The sequence below is a fragment of the Protobothrops mucrosquamatus genome, unplaced genomic scaffold (assembly GCF_001527695.2).
Source record: "Protobothrops mucrosquamatus isolate PMUCROS unplaced genomic scaffold, P.Mucros_1.0 scaffold70, whole genome shotgun sequence".
NCBI lineage: Eukaryota > Metazoa > Chordata > Lepidosauria > Squamata > Viperidae > Protobothrops > Protobothrops mucrosquamatus.
The window spans coordinates 575,217-596,886 of NW_015386448.1; the positions used below are offsets into that span (position 1 = coordinate 575,217).

General features: G+C 45.2%; 1 protein-coding gene across 1 annotated transcript in view; it reads left to right on the plus strand.

The window, feature by feature from the left end:
• The window catches only part of ACAA2 (acetyl-CoA acyltransferase 2), a 31,633-nt gene extending 13,633 nt beyond the window's left edge, over positions 1 to 18,000 (plus strand). The window contains exons 2-10 of the mRNA XM_015812143.1: positions 3,749 to 3,915; positions 5,273 to 5,401; positions 5,819 to 5,935; positions 6,952 to 7,099; positions 7,404 to 7,579; positions 11,838 to 11,967; positions 13,147 to 13,217; positions 15,753 to 15,907; positions 17,417 to 18,000. Coding sequence (XP_015667629.1) covers positions 3,749 to 3,915; positions 5,273 to 5,401; positions 5,819 to 5,935; positions 6,952 to 7,099; positions 7,404 to 7,579; positions 11,838 to 11,967; positions 13,147 to 13,217; positions 15,753 to 15,907; positions 17,417 to 17,501 — 1,178 coding nt within the window. The 3' untranslated portion in view covers positions 17,502 to 18,000. The remainder of the gene's footprint in view (positions 1 to 3,748; positions 3,916 to 5,272; positions 5,402 to 5,818; positions 5,936 to 6,951; positions 7,100 to 7,403; positions 7,580 to 11,837; positions 11,968 to 13,146; positions 13,218 to 15,752; positions 15,908 to 17,416) is intronic.
• The last annotated feature ends 3,670 nt before the right edge of the window (positions 18,001 to 21,670 follow it).

Sequence of the window (21,670 nt, forward strand, 5' to 3'; positions counted from 1 at the left end):
TCCTGATTCTTCAGCTCCTGCTAATGTCCCTGAGTTTCCAGCTGTTCCTGATTCTCCAGCTCCAGCTGTTCCTGTGTTTCCAGGTTCTTCGGTTCCTAAGTATCCTGAGTCTTCTGTTCCTGATTCTCCAGCTCCTGCTGTCTCTGAGTTTCCAGTAGTTCCAGATTCTTCGGTTCCTGAGCATCCTGTGAATCCAGTTTCCTTTGTTCCTGAGAAATTTTGGGTTCCAGTTTTTCTGTTCCAGATTTGGTTCCAGTTTCTTTTACAGGGAGAAAACCTTGTCTCTCTGAGAGACAAGAACGCATACCAGAACTATTGGCCCATGGGACTTGCGCACAGGGCCCACCCAGTTGTGATGAACTAGTTTGCCAAGCTGAGGTCCAGATTGTGAAGACACGTGAGTCAGGTCGTGACTCAAAGACTCTTGTACCAGGCTGAGCACCGATTTGGTCCCGTTGCTGACGAAGACTGAACTAGAAGATTGAACCTCAAACTATGTATTGTGTTTATGCATTGTTTGATATAACACTTGCTTATTTCTGTTATAATTGTGCATGTTTTTATATTTACATTATAGTTATGCATGTTTTGATACCATATTTTTACCTCTTTAGTCACAAGTTAGTTAACAATGAGTATTGCATGCCTAATGCTATGTTTTTTGCTTATTTCAGTTAGTTAGTAGTGGAAATTTATATTTCCAAGCGGGGAGTGTTCTGGATCGTGTAACTCTATGTAACTCTGACTAGACTAGAGCATGTATCTTTATGTTAGAATATCTGGCATTTATTGGGTTAAGTGCTGTCTCCTTAAGAGATGGCTTATGGGAAATGTAGTTTTAGCTAGTCAGCTACAGCACGTTAGTAGATCAGTGGGAGGAGTTTCTAAAGGGCATTTGGGAGACTTCCTGGACACAAGCCAGTTTGGAATGCCTTTGTCTGAGAGAAGCATGGGCCATCGGATGTCACCAGATGACCCTGCTTTAACGCTATAAAGATGCTATGGAGAGAGAGCATCATTCTTTCACCTATAGGAATGAACAGAGATATTATCAGAAGCAACTGTCATGAATGCAAGTAATCTTTCTGATTAAATATGTTTTTTCTGTTATGAAATCATTTTATCTGAGTTTATCTGATCTGATGTATAAGGTGTTTTAACTCAGGATCAGAATACCTGATGTAATCCTTAACTGGGAGGCATGGCAGCCTCTCTGTATTACAATCTCAGGTCTCTTTAAAGATTTCCCATAGACTGAAAGAATGGGGGGGGGGAAGTCAACTCCTACACTGTTAGGAAAGTTACACAACTGACAAAACCAGAGAATGCTGCCTGCCTTGTGCCAAAGATTTGGACTTTTGATTATAGAGACAACTTCCAGATAAGCATTTCCTGCAGTTATTAACCAGCTGAACAAATTTACAATGAAGGAAGCAGTTGCTTTAGCTATCAGACCTGATTTAAAGGTTAACCCCAAGATCTTAAATTTTGCTGAGTAAGCAGTTGGCAACTGGTGCTGATCTTTTAGTAAAGACATTAAGCAACCCATCTAATTCAGCGAAAGGTTTCTGGAAAATTCAGAAGCTGGTTCCTTGCTTTGGTCTGCCTAATGCACCCATGACCTTATTTTCACTTTGATTAGTTCTAATTAAGTGGCCTGCATTTATTATTCATGCTATACTTCTAAAATAACTCCATGTAACTTGAAATAAATAATTCCCTGTATGGCTCAGTTAACTCAGCTGGAAAGAACCCTGATCAAAATACTCTCTTGATGGGAGATGGATAAGTTCCCTTTTCAAAAAGCGTGGAGAAGTAATGATCACCAACATTGTCCCGTTTGGAATGGCGAGTTTTAAGAGGACAACTTGAAGTATTAAATTTTAAATATACCGAGGAACTAGCCGTTTTGGAAGAATGCGACCAATGGATCTCTTGCATCTTATTACATAATGAGTGGCAAACCATCGTAAATTGTGTATATGAGGGTGTATTAGAACTTCAAATCTGGGTCGTAAGTAGCAGCCCTGGAGAGGTTTGTAACTTTGGTCATTAAGCAACCGGTACTAGGCAAGGACTACCTGTATAGTAAGATCCCAGTTAATTTGAAAGAGCAATCATCAAACCAGAGGCTGGACTGCCCACAACTTGAACCTCTAAACAGAAACGATCCTTGGTTCCTTTTGTTGAGAAAGGCATCGTTTTGTTACAGATCAGGCATATGGCAGCATTGCCTAGCCCAGTGATGGCGAACCTTTTAGAGACTGAGTGCCCAAACACTGGCCCCGCCCACGCTCCACCCCCTGCCCTGCCCCTGCTCCACCCCCACACTGTCCCCCACCCTGCTTGCCCACAGGGCCACTCACCGCCTCCAGGGCCCGCTGCAGATCACCCAGGCAGCCCAGCAGTGCCATGGCAGCCACGCCCTCTGCCCGCGCCCCGCAGCATCAACTGCGCGTGATGGGGCGTGAGGGCAGAGTCTTGTTTACACTGCCTGGCTGCCATGTCCTTGGCTGCGCTGCTCTGCGTGGGCCACGGTCAGGGGTGACTCTCCTCCAGGGTGGCTGCTGGTGAGGGAGTCGTGGGGGGAGGCGAGGCTGGGGCAATGGCACGTGTGCCCACAGAGAAGGCTCCAAGTGCCGCCTCTGGCACGTGTGCCATAGGTTCGCCACCACTGGCCTAGCCAGAACTGAGAATCGTACGCCAAAATCCCTAAGTTCTACTTTTCCCTCCTTTAACTGTCTCTCATTGCCGACCCCGGTGTAACCAGTCAAGTCCATGCAAGCTCTTTATAGCGGTCAGTTCCAAGCATAGTTTGGTACGCGGCTGATGTGCAGATTTACCCAGTGCCTGGAGGGAGCAGGTTCATCTCGATGCTAACTCGGCATTTCAGTGAAACTCCCCACATTTCAGTGCCAGCTGAAAACTCTGTGTGCACCCAAATTCTCAAAACTTCTCAGGATCTCTTTCATATACCTAACTACTGTACCATAATATCCAGTATAGATCAAGAAGGCCTAATCTTTTAGGTTAATCTTTTGTGTGGCATTATAACCCCTTATTTAAGAATTTGGCAAAAAAGAAGACAAACTTTATTTATTAGGAGTTGGCGAGCAACCTAAACTCTGTACCAAAAAAAATTCAGGATTTCTTGTGGAATGGACCTGGATGTTGAATCGCCACTGGTAAAATTTGCCGTATGCCATAATACAGGGGCCCCCAACCCCTGGGCTGCAACCCAGTACTGGGCCGCAGCCCGTTCGGAACTGGGCTGCAGAAGCAGCGGGCAAGTGCCGCTTGTGCAAATGGAGCTGCGTGCATGCGCCCATCCACCGCTCGTGCGGGACCCTCCCCTCCTCCCTGCCAGTCCGCAAAGCAGGAAAAGGTTGGGGAACACTGCCATAATACATTTTATTTTTGTACTGGTTTTCTTGATTGTTTCAATTGTTAAGAAGACTGTATGCCCAGTAGCTGATCTTGGAATCCACAAAATAAATAAATATTGAACTGAATCAGTATTTCTGAACCTGAACAACTTTAAGATGCAAAGGCTTCAACTCCCGGATTCCCCCAACCAGCCATGCTGATTGGGGAATTCTGAGAACTGAAGTCCACAGATTTAAAGTTGCTAAAGTGATCTGAATCAAACAAGGGTAAGATTTGAATCGAAAAAGGGTAAGATTTAAAATAAGATTCGAAAAGTGCTTTCTTATTTCCCTACGTGTGTTCCCTGTGTTTCGTCTCCCAGGAATATTCGTCGTCTCTGCCAAGAGGACTCCCTTTGGGGCTTACGGCGGCCTGCTCAAGGATTTCACGGCAACGGACCTCGCAGAGATTGCGGCTCGGTCAGCCTTGTCTGCTGGCAAAGTATCTCCAGAAATCATTGACAGCGTGATTGTGGGCAACGTCATGCAGGTCGGTACATTTTGGCAGCTGCCAGTCGCCCCAGCAGGTCCTCCTCTTCCTCCTCTTGCTTAGTTGCTCCGTGACAGAGAGATCAGAAACACACCGCAGCGTCTCCCGTCCCATCAGCCTCACTTACCCAACGGTTTCCTTTGGAACACTTAATGGGTCACTGAATTCGCTAGCATTGTAGAGTATAGGAAGTCCCTGACTTACGACAGTTTATTTAGTGACTGTTCAGAGTTACAACAGCACTGGAAAAAGTGACTTGGGAGCATTTTTCACACTTAATGACTGTTGCAGCATCCCCAGGGTCACGTGATCAAAATTCAGACGCTTGGCCACTGGTTCATATTTATGACAGTCGCAGTGTCCCGGGGCCACGTGATCCCCTTTTGCAACCTTCTGACAAGCCAAGTCAGCGGGAAGCGCGATTCATTTAACAACCACGTCATTAACAACTGCAATGGTCACTTAACAGCTGTGGTAAGAAAGGCCATAAAATAGGGCAAAACTCGCTTAAAATATGTCTCATTTAGCAACAGAAATTTTGGGCTCAGTTGTGATCCTAAGTTGAGGACTAGTTGTGTATTGTCAGTGGGGTCATTGTATCACCTAGCACTACTTGCGGTGTTTTTTCTTCACAACTGAGCTTCTATTTGACCTTTGCATTAATCAACAATCAGTGTGTCAACACTGCTAACATCGGATGTTTTGCATTGACAACAGATGGAAATGTAGCCATCTTTTGCCTTTTGCTTTTAGAGTTAGATGATGCTGGGAAGAGGGAATGTGAACGAGAGTCCAGCTAGACATAACAACACTAAACCTAGGGTGAGAATCAAGGTTATTGAGCCCAGAACTGATAAAGAATTGGCGAGCTGCAGACGAAGCCTGCGCTTCAAGCTAATTGGGGAATGTGATTTATGACTGTTAATTGGAGGAGGGAATTGTGCTTTGATACTATGTGCCCAGGGGAGGGGAATTCAGTTTTTGGCTTCGATTATGTAGTGCCGATGTTATGCTACTCAAAATCAAGATTCTTTAAGGTAAACAATGCCTCGAAGTTCTTTTGAAGAGTTTCATCTATTGGAACCATTTAACTGAGCTCATTCATTTTTTTTTTATAAAGAGTAAATTAGCAGTCTTGTGTAAATATTAAGGAAAAGAAAGGTGTGCAGGAGTCCTCATTTAGTGACCATGTTCAGTGACTGTTTGAAATCGCAGTGAAGCTGCAGTGGCCACATTGTTCCCACGTTCCCCATGAGCGGGATTTGCATTTATTCACTTCTACAAATAGATAGGAAACTCACCTTCAACCATACAACTTTAATTCTTAAACAGAATTTGCCTTTCTTTTTCCTTGTAGAGTTCTACAGATGCTGCTTACCTGGCGCGACATGTTGGTTTACGTGTGGGAGTGCCAGTCCCAGCTCCTGCCCTGACCATCAACAGATTGTGTGGATCCGGCTTCCAGTCTATCGTCAACGGTTGCCAGGTGCGGGTCCCAGTTATTTATTGTACCTTATTCTCAGCCAGCCTGTGTTTTCAGTTGCAATTTAGGTTTGTGCATACACTTATTCTGCATCTGGTCAGGCAAAGATTGTTCACCTGCTTTTCATTTACATATTTAAAACAAAGTTTTGACTACTCAAGCAAGATAAAAAGAAAAGTGAAATGATCTGATAGTTTTAGAATAGGGGTCCTCAACCTTGGCAACTTTAAGACTTGTGGACTTCAACTCCCAGAATTCCTCAGCCAGCAAAGCTGGCTGAGGAATTCTGGGAGTTGAAGTACACAAGTCTTAAAGTTGCCAAGGTTGAGGACCCCTAGTTTAGAAGTCAATGCTTTTTGTGTTTCGTATGTATATTGCACATCTAATATGCTTTTTTTTTTCCCTCACCCCTCAAATCAGGAAATTAGCCTTAAAGACTCTGAGGTGGTGCTGTGTGGTGGAACAGAAAGTATGAGCCAGACACCTTTTGCCGTTCGAAATATACGTTTTGGAATAAAACTGGGAGTTGATCCCAAGGTTAGTGTTTTGCGCCAGTCATGTTGGTTTTGCTCTTTGTTTGAAACCAGAGTATCCCTTCTGAAGGAACCCTGAGTTATGCCCCGGATCCATAAAAACACACAAAAGAGAATTAATCTGCCCCATTAGATGATAGTGTATTTAGTGTAAAGAATTATACCAACGAATGTGCAATAATTTGCATTCAGACTTTCAGTTTACTTTAGCAGCCTTGTAGCAATATTTGACTGGAATCAAGCTTGATTAGTGGAAACTCATCAAGGAGAGAAGCAACCTAGAACTAAGGAGAAACTTCCTGACAGTGAGAACAATTAACCAGTGGAACTACCTGCCTCCAGAAGCTGTGAATGCTCCAACACTGGAGGGTTTTAAAGAAGAGACTGGACAGCCATTTGTCCGAAATGGTATAGGGTTTCCTGCCTGAGCTGGGGGTTGGACTAGTTGACCTCCAAGGTCCCTTCCAACTTTACTATTATTATTATATCCCAGGTGTCAACGCTGCAAATACTGTATATTCTTGCTTTGACAATATGCAGAACTGTCTGGTATTTTTATAGTTAAATCAGGCAACAGTGAAAGGGGAGGAGAATAAGGAAAGCCCGGGAAAAAGGAACCGGAAGTAAATCACATCTTCCAACTTAATTGGAAGATGTGAACCATGACCCCAAAATAGGGGAGGGAAAAATGCCTGGAATGTATGTGCAACGGAAAAGGATCCAGATCTAAGCATTTCCACCATGCCGTACTGACATCTCTGTAACCTTAATAAATGCTTTTAGGATAAAAATATGCTGAAAGTCCTTTTAAGTGTTTCGTTAATCAGACACATGACATCAGGTTTGCATTTGGATGGGAGGCCTCCAGGAGTTCTGGGCCTACTGGCTAAACTGGGAAATTAAAAAACAGGTGAACCAGAAGATTGCAAACTCACAGACCCATGGATGGACATAACTTACTGTGCAGACCCCTTTTGGTGGCTAGCCTAAAACCTGGTTCTGCTTCTTCCCTCCTGACAGCTGGAAGACGTGTTGTGGGCGGGCCTAACCGATGCCCATATCCAGACTCCTATGGGCGTCACCGCTGAAAATCTTGCTGCAAAATACAACATTACAAGGGAAGAGTGTGACCGCTACGCCTTCAAGACCCAACAGAGGTGGAAAGCTGGTCAGTAAAAACATTTTTTTAAAAAAATTATGAAAAAGTTCAGGTCTCTTTCTGCCATCTTCCCAGTCTGACAAGCAAAGTCAGTGAGGGAAGCTTGATTCGTTTAACGACCACATGGTTCACTTAACAACTGCGGTGATTCTAAGCTTAACAGCCGTGGTGGAAAAGAGCGTACAACGGGGCAAAACTCAGCTAACGACTGCCTTGCTTAGCAGTGGAAATTGTGTGCTGAATTGTGTTTGTACGTGTCGTAGAGGACCTTCCGTGACCTTTTGGTATTGGTTTTTTTTTTTTACCCTTGTAGCTCACGAAGCAGGTTATTTTAAAGCTGAGATGGCCCCCGTTGAAGTGAAAGTTAAGAAAAGCAAACAGATGCTGGACCACGATGAACACCCCCGGCCAGAAACCACGATGGAGCAACTGGGGAAACTGCCTACGGTCTTCAAGAAGGACGGCACCGTCACCGCCGGAAACGCCTCGGTGAGCCTCCTCCTCCTCCTCCTCCTCCTCCTCCTCCTCCTCCTCCTCCTCTAGGACAGTGATGGCGAACCTTTTAGAGACCGAGTGCCCAAAAACTGGCCCTGCCCCCGCTCCACCCCCTGCCCCGCCCCCACTCTGCCCCCCATCCCTCACCCCGCCTGCCCGCAGGACCACTCACCACCTCCAGGGCCCGCTGCAGATTGCCCAGGCAGCCCAGCAGCGCTATGGCGGCCACGCCCTCTGCCCGCGCCCTGCAGCATCAACTTCATGATGGGGCGTGAGGGCAGAGTCTTGTCTTCGCTGCCTGGCTGCCATGTCCTTGGCTGCACTACTCTGCGTGGGCCACACTCGGGGGCGACTCTCCTCCAGGGGGGCTGCTGGAGAGGAGGGGGTCACGGGGGGAGGCAAGGCTGGGGCAACGGCACGTGTGCCCAGAGAGGGCTCCGAGTGCCGCCTCTGCCACCCGTGCCATAGGTTCGCCACCACTGCTCTAGGAGGTGAAAGGAAACCGTCAACGCTGCTAACGTTGGATGTTCTTGCTTTGACAAAATAGGAAGAGGCAGCCACTCTCTGCATAAGCTGTGTGGTACTTTTAGAGTTAAATTAGATGATGCTGGGAGGGGAGGAGAAAGAATGGGTGTGGGGATTAGTTAAGATAAGAAACTGCTGGCTACTTTGCCCTTCAAACTGATTGGAGAAGGTGAATTATGACTGCTAATTGAAGGAGGGAATTATGCTTGAATAGTATGTACTCAGGGGAGGGGAATTCAGATCTTGGCATCCACCATGCTGTGCCGACACTTTGTTGCACGATTAAAGACTTTTTAGGATAAACAATGCCTGAAAGTTCTTCGAAGTGTTTTGTTAGTCGGAACCATGACAGAAACACTTGGCAGTCTTCCATTCAGCTCCTCTTTTGTCATTTTAGAAGTCTGGGCCGGAGCCAGAGTCCAACTGCTGAGCTCTTAGCGCTACCACTCTTCCAGTAGGGCAGTGATGGCGAACCTTTTAGAGACCGAGTGCCCAAAAACCGCCTCCCGCCCCTGCTCCGCCTCCCACCCTGCCTGCTCCGCCCCCACCTGCCCCCTACCCCGCCCACCTGCACCGCCTCCATGGCCCGCAGCAGATCATCATGGCATCCCTGCAGCACCATGGCAGCCACACCCTCCGCCCACACCCCGCAGCATCATCTGCAGGCTATGGGGTGCGAGGGCGGAGTCATGTCCCTGCTGCCCGGCTATGTCCTTGGCTGCACTGCTCCGTGTGGGCCGCACCCGGGGGCGATTCTCCTCCTGGGAGTCTGCTGGTGAGGAGGGGGCCATGGGGAGGCGGGGCTGGGGCGACGGCACGCGTGCCCACAGAGAGGGCTCCGAGTGCTGCCTCTGGCACACGTGCCATAGGTTCGCCACCACTGCAGTAGGGAGTCCCCTTCGCCCTAATGAACAGGCCAGGGGACACACCTCAATTGGACACGGAGGTTCCTTGGCGGAAGGAGTGTGAGGCAGCTTAAAAATGCTTTTCAGGGTGTTTGTACAGAGCTGTAGCTTTTGCATATACGACACTATTTGGGAAAAATGTGTCTCGGGGATATTTTGAGCAATTCCTTTGGAAAACATCGATAGCCTTCCCCAAATTAGAGCCTTTTAGCTGGGCTGAGACAACTGTTTCTAGCAGTCCAGCCGATGCTGGGATCCCCTCTAGCGCAGATAGTCCTTGAGTCACGACCGTAACGGAGCCTGCTCATTACGGCTGTATGTCCTGATGGTCGTAAAGCGGGCCAGCCCAATTTTATGAGCTTTCTTGCTGTGGTCATTAAGCAAACCCATGGTTCTCGATGAGCCAGCTTGGCCAAAACTGGAAGAAAATGCCGGTTTTGGGCAAAATGGTTACGAAACGCAGTCAGGTCACCGAGGGACACTGCAAGGAACTGTATACGTGGCCAGGTGACCAGGCACCCAAAGTCCAGCCATGTGAACACGGGAGGCTCCCCGAACACCGGAACTTTGAAGCCGTGTCTTAAGTACCCCCCCCCAGGTAGATCCGTTGTAACTTTGAACAGTCATTAAGCAACCGGCCACAAGTCAGGGACTAATTGTAATGACATTTACGAGACACCGCTTAAGAATAGCAGAGAGGAACAGACCTTTATTGACCCCTGCCCATAATTTACCTAAAAGAAATGAAGAGAAGGACTGCAGCCACAAATTCCTACAGGAGAGAAAATTAATATACCAAGAGGAAGTATTCCAGTTGTTTTATAATAATAATATAATAGTAATAATAAAGTTGGAGGGGACCTTGGAGGTCATCTAGTCCAACCCCCTGCTCAGGCAGGAAACCCTATACCATTTCGGACAAATGGCTGTCCAGTCTCTTCTTAAAAACTTCCAGTGTTGGCGCATTCACCGCTTCTGGAGGCAGGTTGTTCCACTGGTTAATTGTTCTCACTGTCAGGAAGTTTCTCCTCAGTTCCAGGTTGCTTCTCTCCTTGATGAGTTTCCACCCGTTGCTTCTCGTCCGGCCTTCAGGCGCTTTGGAGAATAGCTTGACTCCCTCTTCTTTGGGGCGGCCCCTGAGATACTGGAAGGCTGCTATCCTGTCTCCCCCTGTCCTTCTCTTCATTAAACTAGACAGACCCAGTTCCATCAACCTTTCCTTATATGTTTTAATCCATTGTGGTGCACTGAAAGAAAACGGCTTTGAGCGCCTGTATTTCGTTTATAGTCCAATATCAACACCTTGTCCATAATCAAGAATATCCAAATTCCATTCCAAAAATCTTCTTTGTCTAGGTCAGGGGTAGTCAACCTTGGCCCTTTTAAGACTTATGGACTTCAACTCCCAGAATTCCTCAGCCAGCCATGCTGAGGGGAAAGGGAGAGGTTTCCAAGCTGAGCCGTGCTGGCTCAGGAATTCTGGGAGTTGAAGTCCACCAGTCATGAAGGGGCCATAGTTCCCCCCATGCTGGCTCAGGAATTCTGGGAGTTGAAGTCCACCAGTCATAAAAGAGCCAAGATTGACTACCCCTGGTCTAGGTGTTTCCAATGCCTTGCATCAGAAGCAGTAATTAGGAATATACATCAGGCAGGCCCATTGCAAAAGTCTCAGATCAGTCATGTTTTGCTGCTGAAGAATTCTTTTTTCTGTACACAGAACGTGGCTTGGTTTGCATCAGGTCCTGGAACCTGCTTGGCTGAAGAACTGGCTAAAAATGCCTAAATAAAACAAACCTTCATTTTAGGTTTGAGGTTACCTAGTGGGATAATGAAATGTCTGCAGGAAAACCGCCAAGCTCAGAGAGCAGCCAGATCCCCACAGTTCAGCCCTCAGCTGCACGGGGCCTCTTCTGTTGAAACTTCCTTATTTTAGTTGTGTCAGGATTTTAATCAATACGCTCTACCCCGAGACTTGATGGATTTATTTTATTTTTCACTTTTAATTTTATGGTACAGCGGTATAACCTCATCCACCTTTCCTCAAACTATGCCCTTCCCAAGGGATCGGGAACTGGAGTTCCCGAAATTCCTGGTCAGTACGCGCAACATCCAGGCTGTTGTGGTTCCGTCTTGTGAGCCCCTCTTATCGGAGGAAGAAGGCTCCGAACATGAAGGAGAGGAGATGGCCAGGCCTCCCTCTCCAGGACCCTCCCCTCTGGCAATGCCTCAGGTGTCTCCCGACGGAGAAGAGATTGACCAGGAGCCAGGTGTTTCTGAGATTGGCCAGGAGCCAGGTGTGTCGGATAGTGATGAAGATACGTTGTGGCTGGATCCACGCCAGCGTAGGTGCGACAAGCGTGCGCAGCAGAAAAGGAGACGTGCCCAGAGATTAAGCTGAGTCACTGGACCACACCCCACAGGCTATAAAAGGGTGGTGGTGGCCATTTGGACCTCTGTGATGGACAAAAGCTGAATCTCTGGCGAAGTAGTTTGCTGTGGATTGAATTTCAAACTGTGTGTATTGTTTCTTGTTTCTGTGTTCTCTGAGTAAAAGTTCTTGGCAGGCAGATACGGAGCTGCTGCCAAGTTTCTTATCTGTGGCGTGGAGTGTGGAGAAGTTATTTAACCCTCGGCTGGCTGTTTGGGTGTGTGTGTCAGACGGGGACAGAACACAGGCACACTGAAAAGAGGCCACGCTGGAGAACGTTCTCTGTCTGATAACATCTCCTTACCATCTCAGACTCCCTGTGTCTCCACTGGTGTGTTCTTCAATCGTACTTTTATTTCCTCCAGCCTTGATCTCTGGTGTTCTTCCGTTGTAGGGCGTGAGCGATGGGGCAGGAGCTGTGATCTTAGCAAGTGAAGATGCCGTAAAAAAGCACAACCTCTCTCCCTTGGCTAGAATTGTTAGTTACCATGTAACTGGATGCGACCCTAACATCATGGGCATTGGTAAGTGACAAGGCAAACACTTTCCTGCCGATCAATCAAAGTTTCTCCCATCCCAGGCATAAGAGACCCCGTAATTCCCCGGTTGCAGGCAGCAGCGTGAAAACTGATTTAGCTTTGCGGAGGTCTTGGTGCTTTCTGAACCTGGTTCTTTGCTTACAGATGTTAGCAACCAAGATCAGACAGCACCAAGGACTCCTCAGGTCAGCTCTGAGCTACAGAGTTGTCGGTCTATTGGTCTAGCTTCATTTGGAAATGGATAAGGCCAGATCCTGAAGTTGACACTCAAGTCATTTGGCGGGCTGAGAAGCTGGGAGGAGGACCCGGGTTTTGGAATAATTGGTGGATGTGATTTATGACAGCCTTTCTGGGGTGGGAACTGCAACTTGTTACTTTGGATCTGGGGGAGGGAACTTTAATCTTGGGTTCAACTATGTAAGTGCCGATACTTTGTTTCCTAAATAAAATGTTCTTTGAGGAAGAAATCTTTGCCTTGAAGTTCTTTTAATTGGTTTCATCTATCGGAACCATGACAGATGAAACTCTTCAAAGAACTTTGAGGCATTGTTTACCTTAAATAATCTTTATTTGAGTAGCATAGCATCGGCAGGTACATAGACAAAGCCAAAAAGTGGATTCCCCTCCCCTGAGCACATAGTATCAAAGCACAATTCCCTCCTCCAATTAACAGTCATAAATCACATTCCCCAATTAGCTTGAAACGCAGGCTCTCCCTCCAGTTCTCCAACCCGGCCAATTCTTATCCTCTCTTATTTCAATAACCTTGGTTCTCACACTAGGCCCAGTATTGCTATGTCTAGCTAAACTCTCATGCACCTTCCTCCCCCACCCCTCCAGCATCATCTAACTCTAGCTCTAACTCTAAGAGTAAAACATAAGAAGAAAATGGTTGCATCTCCAACTGTTGTCAAAGCAAAAACATTCGATGTTAGCAGCATTGACAACAAATATATTTCCCGTACGGGACGTTTTTCCTCGGATCACGCTGGAAGCTGTCCTTCAGTGGCAGATGTTGGAGGTCCAGCATGGAGGTTATAGTCTCCTGCTTGAGCAGGAGGTGGGACCAGAAGCTCAGCAAGGTCCTCTTTGAACTCTTATTATTCTGTTAAGGAATGGGCCCCCTTCCATTCTTTTGCTTACACCTGTATGCTTCTGACCCAGGTCCCGTGTCCGCTGTTACGGAAGCCCTCAAGAAAGCTGGCCTTTCTTTGAAAGACATGGATTTGGTTGAGGTAATGGACCCTCGGTGAAACGCAGTCGTTAAACAAATGCATGGGTTATTAGCGGGGGAGAGAAAGCTGGGGCGGGCGGGTGGGTGCTGCAGCATCCCCACAGTTGATCACAAGGACAAACGACTGCAGGGGTGTTGCAGCCGTCGTCACTTCAAAACTGGGTTGTAAGCATCTTTTCGGGATGGGTCTGTCGTAACTTGTAAATTAAGGACTAGCTGTAATTATTCAGTGTGGAAAGAAGAATTCTGAATTGTCTCTCTCAGTAGGTGACAAGTGTACCCATATTAGTTCGTGAAGGTTGTGGTCTTGAACGCAGCTTTTAAACTTTGGGGCTACGTTTTCCCCATTGCCATATAAACGCTGGAATCGGGGTTGCCGTAGGGCAGCTGACAGGTCCTACAGGGTGTGAAATTGGTCTTCCTTGCACGGATCCTTAAGATGATCAGCGATTTAATAGTTAGCTTTCCTGGCTGGTACACCTGCAGGGGGGACAGGATGGCAGCCTTCCAGTATCTCAGGGACTGCCCCAAAGAAGAGGGAGTCAATCTGTTCCCCAGAGCACCTGAAGGCAGGACAAGAAGCAACGGATGGAAACAAATCAAGGAGAGAAGCAACCTGGAACTAAGGAGACATTTCCTGACCATGAGAACAATTCACCAGTGGAACAACCTGCCTCCAGAAGCGGTGAATGCTCCAACACTGGAGGTTTTTAAGAAGAAACTGGACAGCCATTTGTCTGAAATGATATAGGGTTTCCTGCCTGAGCAGGGGGTTGGACCAGATGACCTCCAAGGTCCCTTCCAACTTTATTATTATTATTAGTATTATTATCATCATCATTATCATTATTATTATTTCTCTGTCTCAAAGGTGCTTTTTTAAAAGGCGACTGGACTGTTGTTTTTTTTTGAGGAAGAAGAAGAAATTTTGCTTCTCTGACGAAGCTTCTTGGATGAGTAAGCGAAATCTTTTCTTCTTCCTCAAAGAAAAAACAGTCCAGTTGCCTTAAAAAAAATTAAATCCTTTGAGTCTCATAGTATGAACTGGATGACCGAGAATCTCCACCGACATCCTGCATTTCTCTGCCTTCTCTGTAGTCCTTGGGACAGAATCTGAGGGTTTTGCACAACAATTGCCTAGAAATAATATTGTCTGCAGTCCTGGCAAAATAACCTCCACAGTTCAGCTTCTGTCAGCGTCATGCAAAGTGACATGGAGAGAGATGTGAGGCCTTCCTGAGCCGACCTGATCTTATCAGGGAATTTAAAAAAAGTTTAAAAAATAATGTCAACGTTTCAGGTAGTACTTCGACTTAACGACCAGAACTTCTGCTGCTAACCAAAGTGGTTGTTAAATGAGCTGCCTTGGATTTTGTGACATTTACTGCCATGGTCCTTAAGCAAATCAATGCAGTTGTTATGCGAATCAAACAGGCGTTAAGCGAATCCAGCTCCCCCCCATTGACTCTGCTTGTTGGAAGCCAGCTTGGAAGGCCCCAAAAGCTGATCACATGACCCCAACACGCGGCAACCATCGTAAACACAGGCTGGTTGCCAAGCATTCGAATTTTGATCATGTGACGAGGGGGATGCTGTGACAGTCATACGTGCAAGGACCGAGGGTGAGTCCATTTTCCAATGCCATGGTAACTTTAGACAAGGGGGGTCTTCCAACTTGGCCCTTTGATGACTTGTGGGCTTCAACTCCCAGAATTCCTCAGCCAGGCACGCGTGCCTGGCTGAGGAATTCTGGGAGTTGAAGCCCACAAGTCATCAAAGGGCCAAGTTGGAAGACCCCTGTGTTAGACTATGGAATAACTTATCTCTTGGCGACATGGAGACTCCATCACTGGAGCTTTTCAAACAAAGGTTGGGCAGCCATTAGTAGATAATTTGCTACTAAGCTAAATCTAAATCATACACATTATATTTTCATTACAAAGATATAATTAGAAATACAGAGTATTCCGTAATATATATTTAATCTAAGAGCTCCACTCACTTGAATTCAGCTTACTTCAATTGTATAAGAAATAGTGGATTGGCTAGTATTTTTTTTTAATTAACAAAGTCAACTTCATTTGCAAATGCATAAACTGTAGCATCTAAATCAGGACGTCTTCAAACTTGGCCCTTTGATGACTTGTGGACCTCAACTCCCAGAATTCCTCAGCCAGCTTGCCTGGCTGAGGAATTCTGGGAGTTGAAGTCCACAAGTCACCAAAGGGCCAAGTTTGGAGACATCCTGATTTAGACAGTTGCTAAACAAATGGTACCTTTACACCAGACAACTATTTGGCCTTTCTTGAAAACGATTCCATACTTCTGGTGAATTCTGCCCAGTATATGATCCTGGTGGATTGGGGTTTTTTTAAACATACGATTTTGATGACTGATCTCTCCTCTCCCCAAGGAAATCTGCGTTCCCCGTGGCTTTTTTCAGAGATGAGAACCAGTGTTGAGGATAATTCTAATCAGCAAGTCGTAGCAGCCCAGTTTGAGATATTTCTAACGTGCCTGTCTGATGCGTTTCCAGGTCAATGAAGCCTTTGCCCCGCAGTACTTATCTGTGGAAAAAGTTCTGGGTCTGGACCCCAAGAAGACCAACGTCAACGGCGGGGCCATCGCTTTGGGTCACCCTCTCGGAGCTTCGGGCTCCAGAATCACCAGTCATCTGGTTCATGAACTGAGGTGGATAAATACACAAAGAAAACTTTTTATTGTGTTTCTCCTTAACATTCTGGAAAGAATATTTGGAGAGAGTATAACTGAGTCACTGTGGTTTTGCTGTAGAAAACAGACTGTGTCAATTATTTTTTTGCAGAAGATGTCATGTTTACTCCTTGGCAGCTCAGCAAAAAATAGCAGGGAGGGAAAAATATGGGGGGGGGGGAAATCTATGGCTGAGATCCTGGAGACCTGTAAGCTAGTCAGAATAGATGCTTTGATGAAAAACACGGCTGCTCGCTTTGTATTCCTACTTCAAGCATGTAGCTTCAAGATCACGTGGAGGGTTAATACCACTTTACAAGGCCTTGGTAAGGCCACACTTGGAATATTGCATCCAGTTTTGGTCACCACGATGTAAAAAGGATATTGAGATTCTAGAAAGAGTACAGAGAGGAGCAGCAAAGATGATTAGGGGATTGGAGGCTAAAACATATGAACAGTGATTGCAGGAATTGGGTATGTCTAGTTTAATGAAGAGAAGGACCAGGGGGGACATGATAGCAGGGTTCCAGTTGAGGGGCTGCCATGAAGAAGAGGGATGTCAACCTATTCTCCAAAGCAGCTTAAGGCAGGATGGAAACTAATCAAGGAGACATCCAATCTGGAAATAGAAATTTCCTGACAATCAGAACAATTAATCAGTGGAATGATTAAAGTTGTGGCTGCTCCATCACTGGAGGGTGTTTTTTTTTTTAAAAAAAAAACCCCGATTGGACAGCCATTTGTCTGAAATAGTATAGGGCCATGGTGGCGAACCTATGGCACGGTGGGCACGCATGATGTCGCCCCAGTCCTAGGCCTTCAGCTGGGTTTTATAAAACCTTTTCGCTTTAGGCCTCCACTGCCATGTACAAAAAAAAAAGGTTCAATCAATCAATATCAACTTCTCACGGGGAAAAAAAAAGATCTCGCAAAGTTGGAATTGATTGATTGAACTTTTTAGTCCCACCCAGTCTGCTGTTACCACCAAAGCCACGCCCACCCAATGGCCACGCCCACCCAATGGTCCACACCCACCCGGCACCCGACGATACATAAGTGGGTTTTGGGTTGCAGTTTGGGCACTCGGTCTCTCAAAGGTTCGCCATCACTGGTATAGTGATGCGCTCTCCACTATTTTTGAATCCTGTAGATTGGGGGTCCCCGATAGTACCAGGCCGTGACCCATTCGGAAGTGGGCTGTGGAAGGGAGGGAGCGTGCGCAAAGCTCCATTTGCACCTGCTACTCGCACAAATGGAGCTGTGTCCGTGCCTGCCGCTCTCACGGAACTGTCCCCTCCCCCACGCACCCCGCTGGTCCACAAATTCAGAAAGGCTGGGGATCGCTGGTCTAGATTCCAAAGTGGTGGATAAATCCCAAATAACATTTTCGGTCCAGCTGATTTGGAATGTAGACTAAATTGCAAGGGAAAACCTTTTGTGAGGTTCAAATATCTCTTTCATAATTGCTATTCTCTTGGTTTCTTGTAGGCGCCGTAAAGGTAAATACGCCGTGGGTTCTGCCTGCATTGGAGGTGGCCAAGGCATAGCGGTCATCGTCCAGAATACTGCCTGAAGGACGAGCTGGAGGCTGCGGGAATTTAACACTGCATTCTTTGCTAACTGTTACACAACCAACTGAAGAAATGAAAGAGAGAGAGTTACAATTCTACTTTTGTGCCTGGTCTGCTAATAATCATCTAGTCTAAAGGGAAGCACTTGGCTAAAATCTGTTTTTTTAGAGAAAGTAACAAACAAACCTTCAATTTGATGGTGTGGATTTGTCCATTCTTTTTATTGATCCATTACACCTCCTGCTGAATTCAATTTTGATTTTTCTAATAAAATATGTTACTGGAGAAATATTTAGCAGTCAACAATTAGAGCCAAAATGAACCTACAGTTTGATGTTTTATCTGTGTGGCTTCCCAGCCTTTCAAATCATCCCATTAGTTTTTGTCTTCAATTCATGTAATTTGACGGAATTTAGCACTGGCGTGAATGACACTTCGGGGGTCTGATTTTTGCTTGAAAAACTCTACTGTTAACCATAGGAATAAAGTCTGACAAAATAAGTGTGCCTTCTAAAGTGTGCCTTCTAAAGAAAATTAAATAATACTGAATTCAGAAGATTTTAGTCTGGATTTCTTTAAAATTTTCTCTGTGAAGACTCTCACTCTGATGATCTCTGAAGGACATATAGTAGTCCTCAACTTATAGCCACAATTGAGCCCAAAAGCGAAACAGTTGTTAAGTTTTAAACTGAACAATGGGGACAGTGAGTTAATTGATACAGAACATCCCTGTCCCCGGCAATCTAAAAATTATAGGGTTATCATGTAACGTATGTGTGTGTGTACAAGAATTATCAACCTTGCTGTCAAGCAAAATCAAGCAAATAATAGCGAGGGCCACACAAAGTATACTAATCAAACAAGTGGTGAGAAAATAGGGGAACTCAGGCACCAAACAGGTTATTTAGAAAGTAAACACAGGGTTACTGTAGTTGTAAAGGACTCAAATGTCTATACACCAATGCACAGAGTATGAGCAATAAACAGGGTGAATTAGAAATTCAGGTAAATGAGGGCAGATATGATATTGTTGCTATTACGGAAACTTGGTGGGATGAAACCCACAAATGGAACACATAGCTAGAGGGATTTAAATTATTTAAAAGAAACAGACCAAAAAAGAGGAGGTGGAGTTGCTCTCTACATAAGAAATAACTTACATCTCTACAGAAATAGAGCACAACAATGATGAAAACTGTCCTGAATGCATATGGGTCAATATAAAAGGGGAAAAATGACATTGCCATAGGTGTATACTATAGGCAACCCAACCAAACAGGTAATAGATGAACTTTTTGCTAGTCAGTTAACTAGGGTATGTAGGAAGCACATCACAATAGTAATGGGGGACTTTAACTACCCTGACATCAACTGGGAGACAAACTAAACCAAGTGGAAGATCAGATTCCTGACAAACCTAGCAGACAACTTTGTCTCCCAAAAAGTAGAGAAGGGAACTAGGGGATGAGCCATATTGGACTTAATTCTCACTAACAGAGATGAAATGATAAAAGGTGTTGAAGCCACAGGAACCTTGGGAAGAAGTGATCATACAATATTGGAATTCAATATTATGCAAGCACAAGCAATAGAACACAGTCAAACTAGAGTCTTGGACTTTAAGAGAGCTAATTTCAACAAACTTGGGAAGGATTCCATGGATGAGAATCCTCAAGAGGAGAACAACTCAAGAAGCTTGGGAAATTTTGAAAAGTGAGATTATAAAAGCCCAGTCTAGCACAATACCAACGAAGAACAAAAATAACAGCTCTTAAAAGAAACCAGCATGGCTGCATAAAGAACTCTGATAAATTGAAAGACAAAAAGGACAAGTATAAAAAATGGAAAGAGGGGCACATAACTTAGGCAGAATATCAGCAAATAGCCCGAGCCTGCAAAGAATGAAGTGAGGAAAGCTCAGGCTCAAAATGAACTAAGGCAACAAAAGTCAAAAATAACAACAACAAAAAAGCTTCTTTAAACATGTAAAAAACAAGAAAAAAGTGAAGGAAATGATTGGTCCACTAGAGGGAGAAAGTGGCAAGAAGGTGACAAGCAACGGAGAAAGCAGAACTACTCAACTCATTTTTAGCATCTGTCTTTACACAAAGGGAAAAACAGTCCAACTTATCAAAAATAGTACCGTAAAAAACAGATTAGAAACACGTTAAGATAGGCAAACACCTGTCCACCCTAAATGAGTTCAAATCGCCAGGACCAGATGGATTACATCCCAAGGTTCTGAAGGAACTGGCAGATGTGTTCTCAGAACCACTGAACTATATTTTTCAAAGATCTTGGAGCAAAGGGGAACTACCAGAGGACTGGAAAAGAGCTGATGTAGTTCCCATCTTCAAAAAAGGAAAAAAAATAGACCCAGGAAATTACAGACCTATCAGCCTGACCTCAATACCTGAGAAGATCCTGGAAAAGATAATCAAACAACGAATCAGCAAACACCTACAGGCAAATAAAGTCATTACTAAAAGCCAATATGGGTTTGTCAAAAAAGATCATGCCAGACAAACCTTATTGCATTCTTTGACCAGGTGACAAAATTAGTGGATCAGAGGAATGCTGTGGATATAATTTACTTGGACTTCAGTAAGGCATTTGATAAAGTACATCACAACCTACTACTTGACAAGATAGAAAAATGTGGGGTAGACAGCATCACCACCAGATGGATTCATAGCTGGCTGACCGGCCGTACTCAGTGTGTGGTCCTCAATGGAACCGCATCTACATGGAGGGAAGTGTGTAGTGGGGTACCCCAGGGCTCTGTTCTGGGCCCAGTGCGCTTCAACATCTTCATCAACGATCTGGACGAGGGGATAGATGGGGAACTCATCAAATTTGCAGACGACACCAAGCTGGCAGGAATAGCCAACACTCCAGAAGACAGGCTTAGGATACAGGAGGATCTGGACAGACTTGAACTTTGGGCGCTATCTAACAAAATGAAATTGTGAAAAAAGTAAGGTTCTACATTTAGGCAAGAAAAACCAAATGTGCAGGTATAGTATAGGGGGTACCTTGCTCAATAGTAGCAACTGTGAGAGGGATCTCGGAGTCCTAGTGGACGATCCCTTAAATAGGAGCCAGCCGTGTGCTGCAGCTGCCAAAAAGGCCAACACAGTGCTGGGCTGCATTAACAGAGGGAGAGAATCAAGATCACGTGAAGTGTTAATACCACTTTACAAGGCCTTGGTAAGGCCACACTTGGAATACGGCATCCAGTTTTGGTCACCACGATGTAAAAAAGATGTTGAGACTCTAGAAAGAGTACAGAGAAGAGCAACAAAAATGATCAGGGGACTGGAGGCTGAAACATACAAGGAATGGTTGCTGGAATTGGGGATATCCAGTTTAATGAAGAGAAGGATGAGGGGGGACAGGATAGCAGTCTTCCAGTATCTCAGGGGCTGCCCCAAAGAAGAGGGAGTCAAGCTGTTCTCCAAAGCACCCGAAGGCAGGACAAGAAGCAACGGATGAAAACTGATCAAGGAGAGAAGCAACCTAGAACTAAGGAGAAACTTCCTGACAGTGAGAACAATTAACCAGTGGAACAACCTGCCTCCAGAAGCAGTGAAACACTGGAAGTTTTTAAGAAGAGACCGGACAGCCATTTGTCTGAAATGGTCTAGGGTTTCCTGCCTGAGCAGGAGGTTGGACTAGATGACCTCCAATGTCCCTTCCAACTTTATATTATTATTATTATTATTATTATTATTATTATTATTATTATTATTATTATTATTGTTGTTGTTGTTGTTGTTGTTGTTGTTGTTATTATTATTATTATTATTATTATTATTATTATTATTATTATCTCCTAGTGGTGCCCCCACCACCACTCTACCTGAATCTATCACTGCTGTTTGTCATCGTCTTCTCTTTCCTTCCACCTTTCCCAGCATTTCCAGAGAGATAAATCTTTGCGTAAATTGTTCAAAGTCAGGATTATTTGAGCCTGGTTATTTGTGCCTCAGGTGAGAATTCAGGACTGATTCGTTCAGTGACCCACCGGTTTGTTTTCTTGGCCGTCCACCATATTCTCAGAGGCTTCTCCAAGGCCAAAGTTCAACGTCATCCATACTAGTTTTCCTCTTTCTAGAGTCTCAGCATCTTTTTTACATCGTGGTGACCAAAACTGGATGCCGTATTCTAA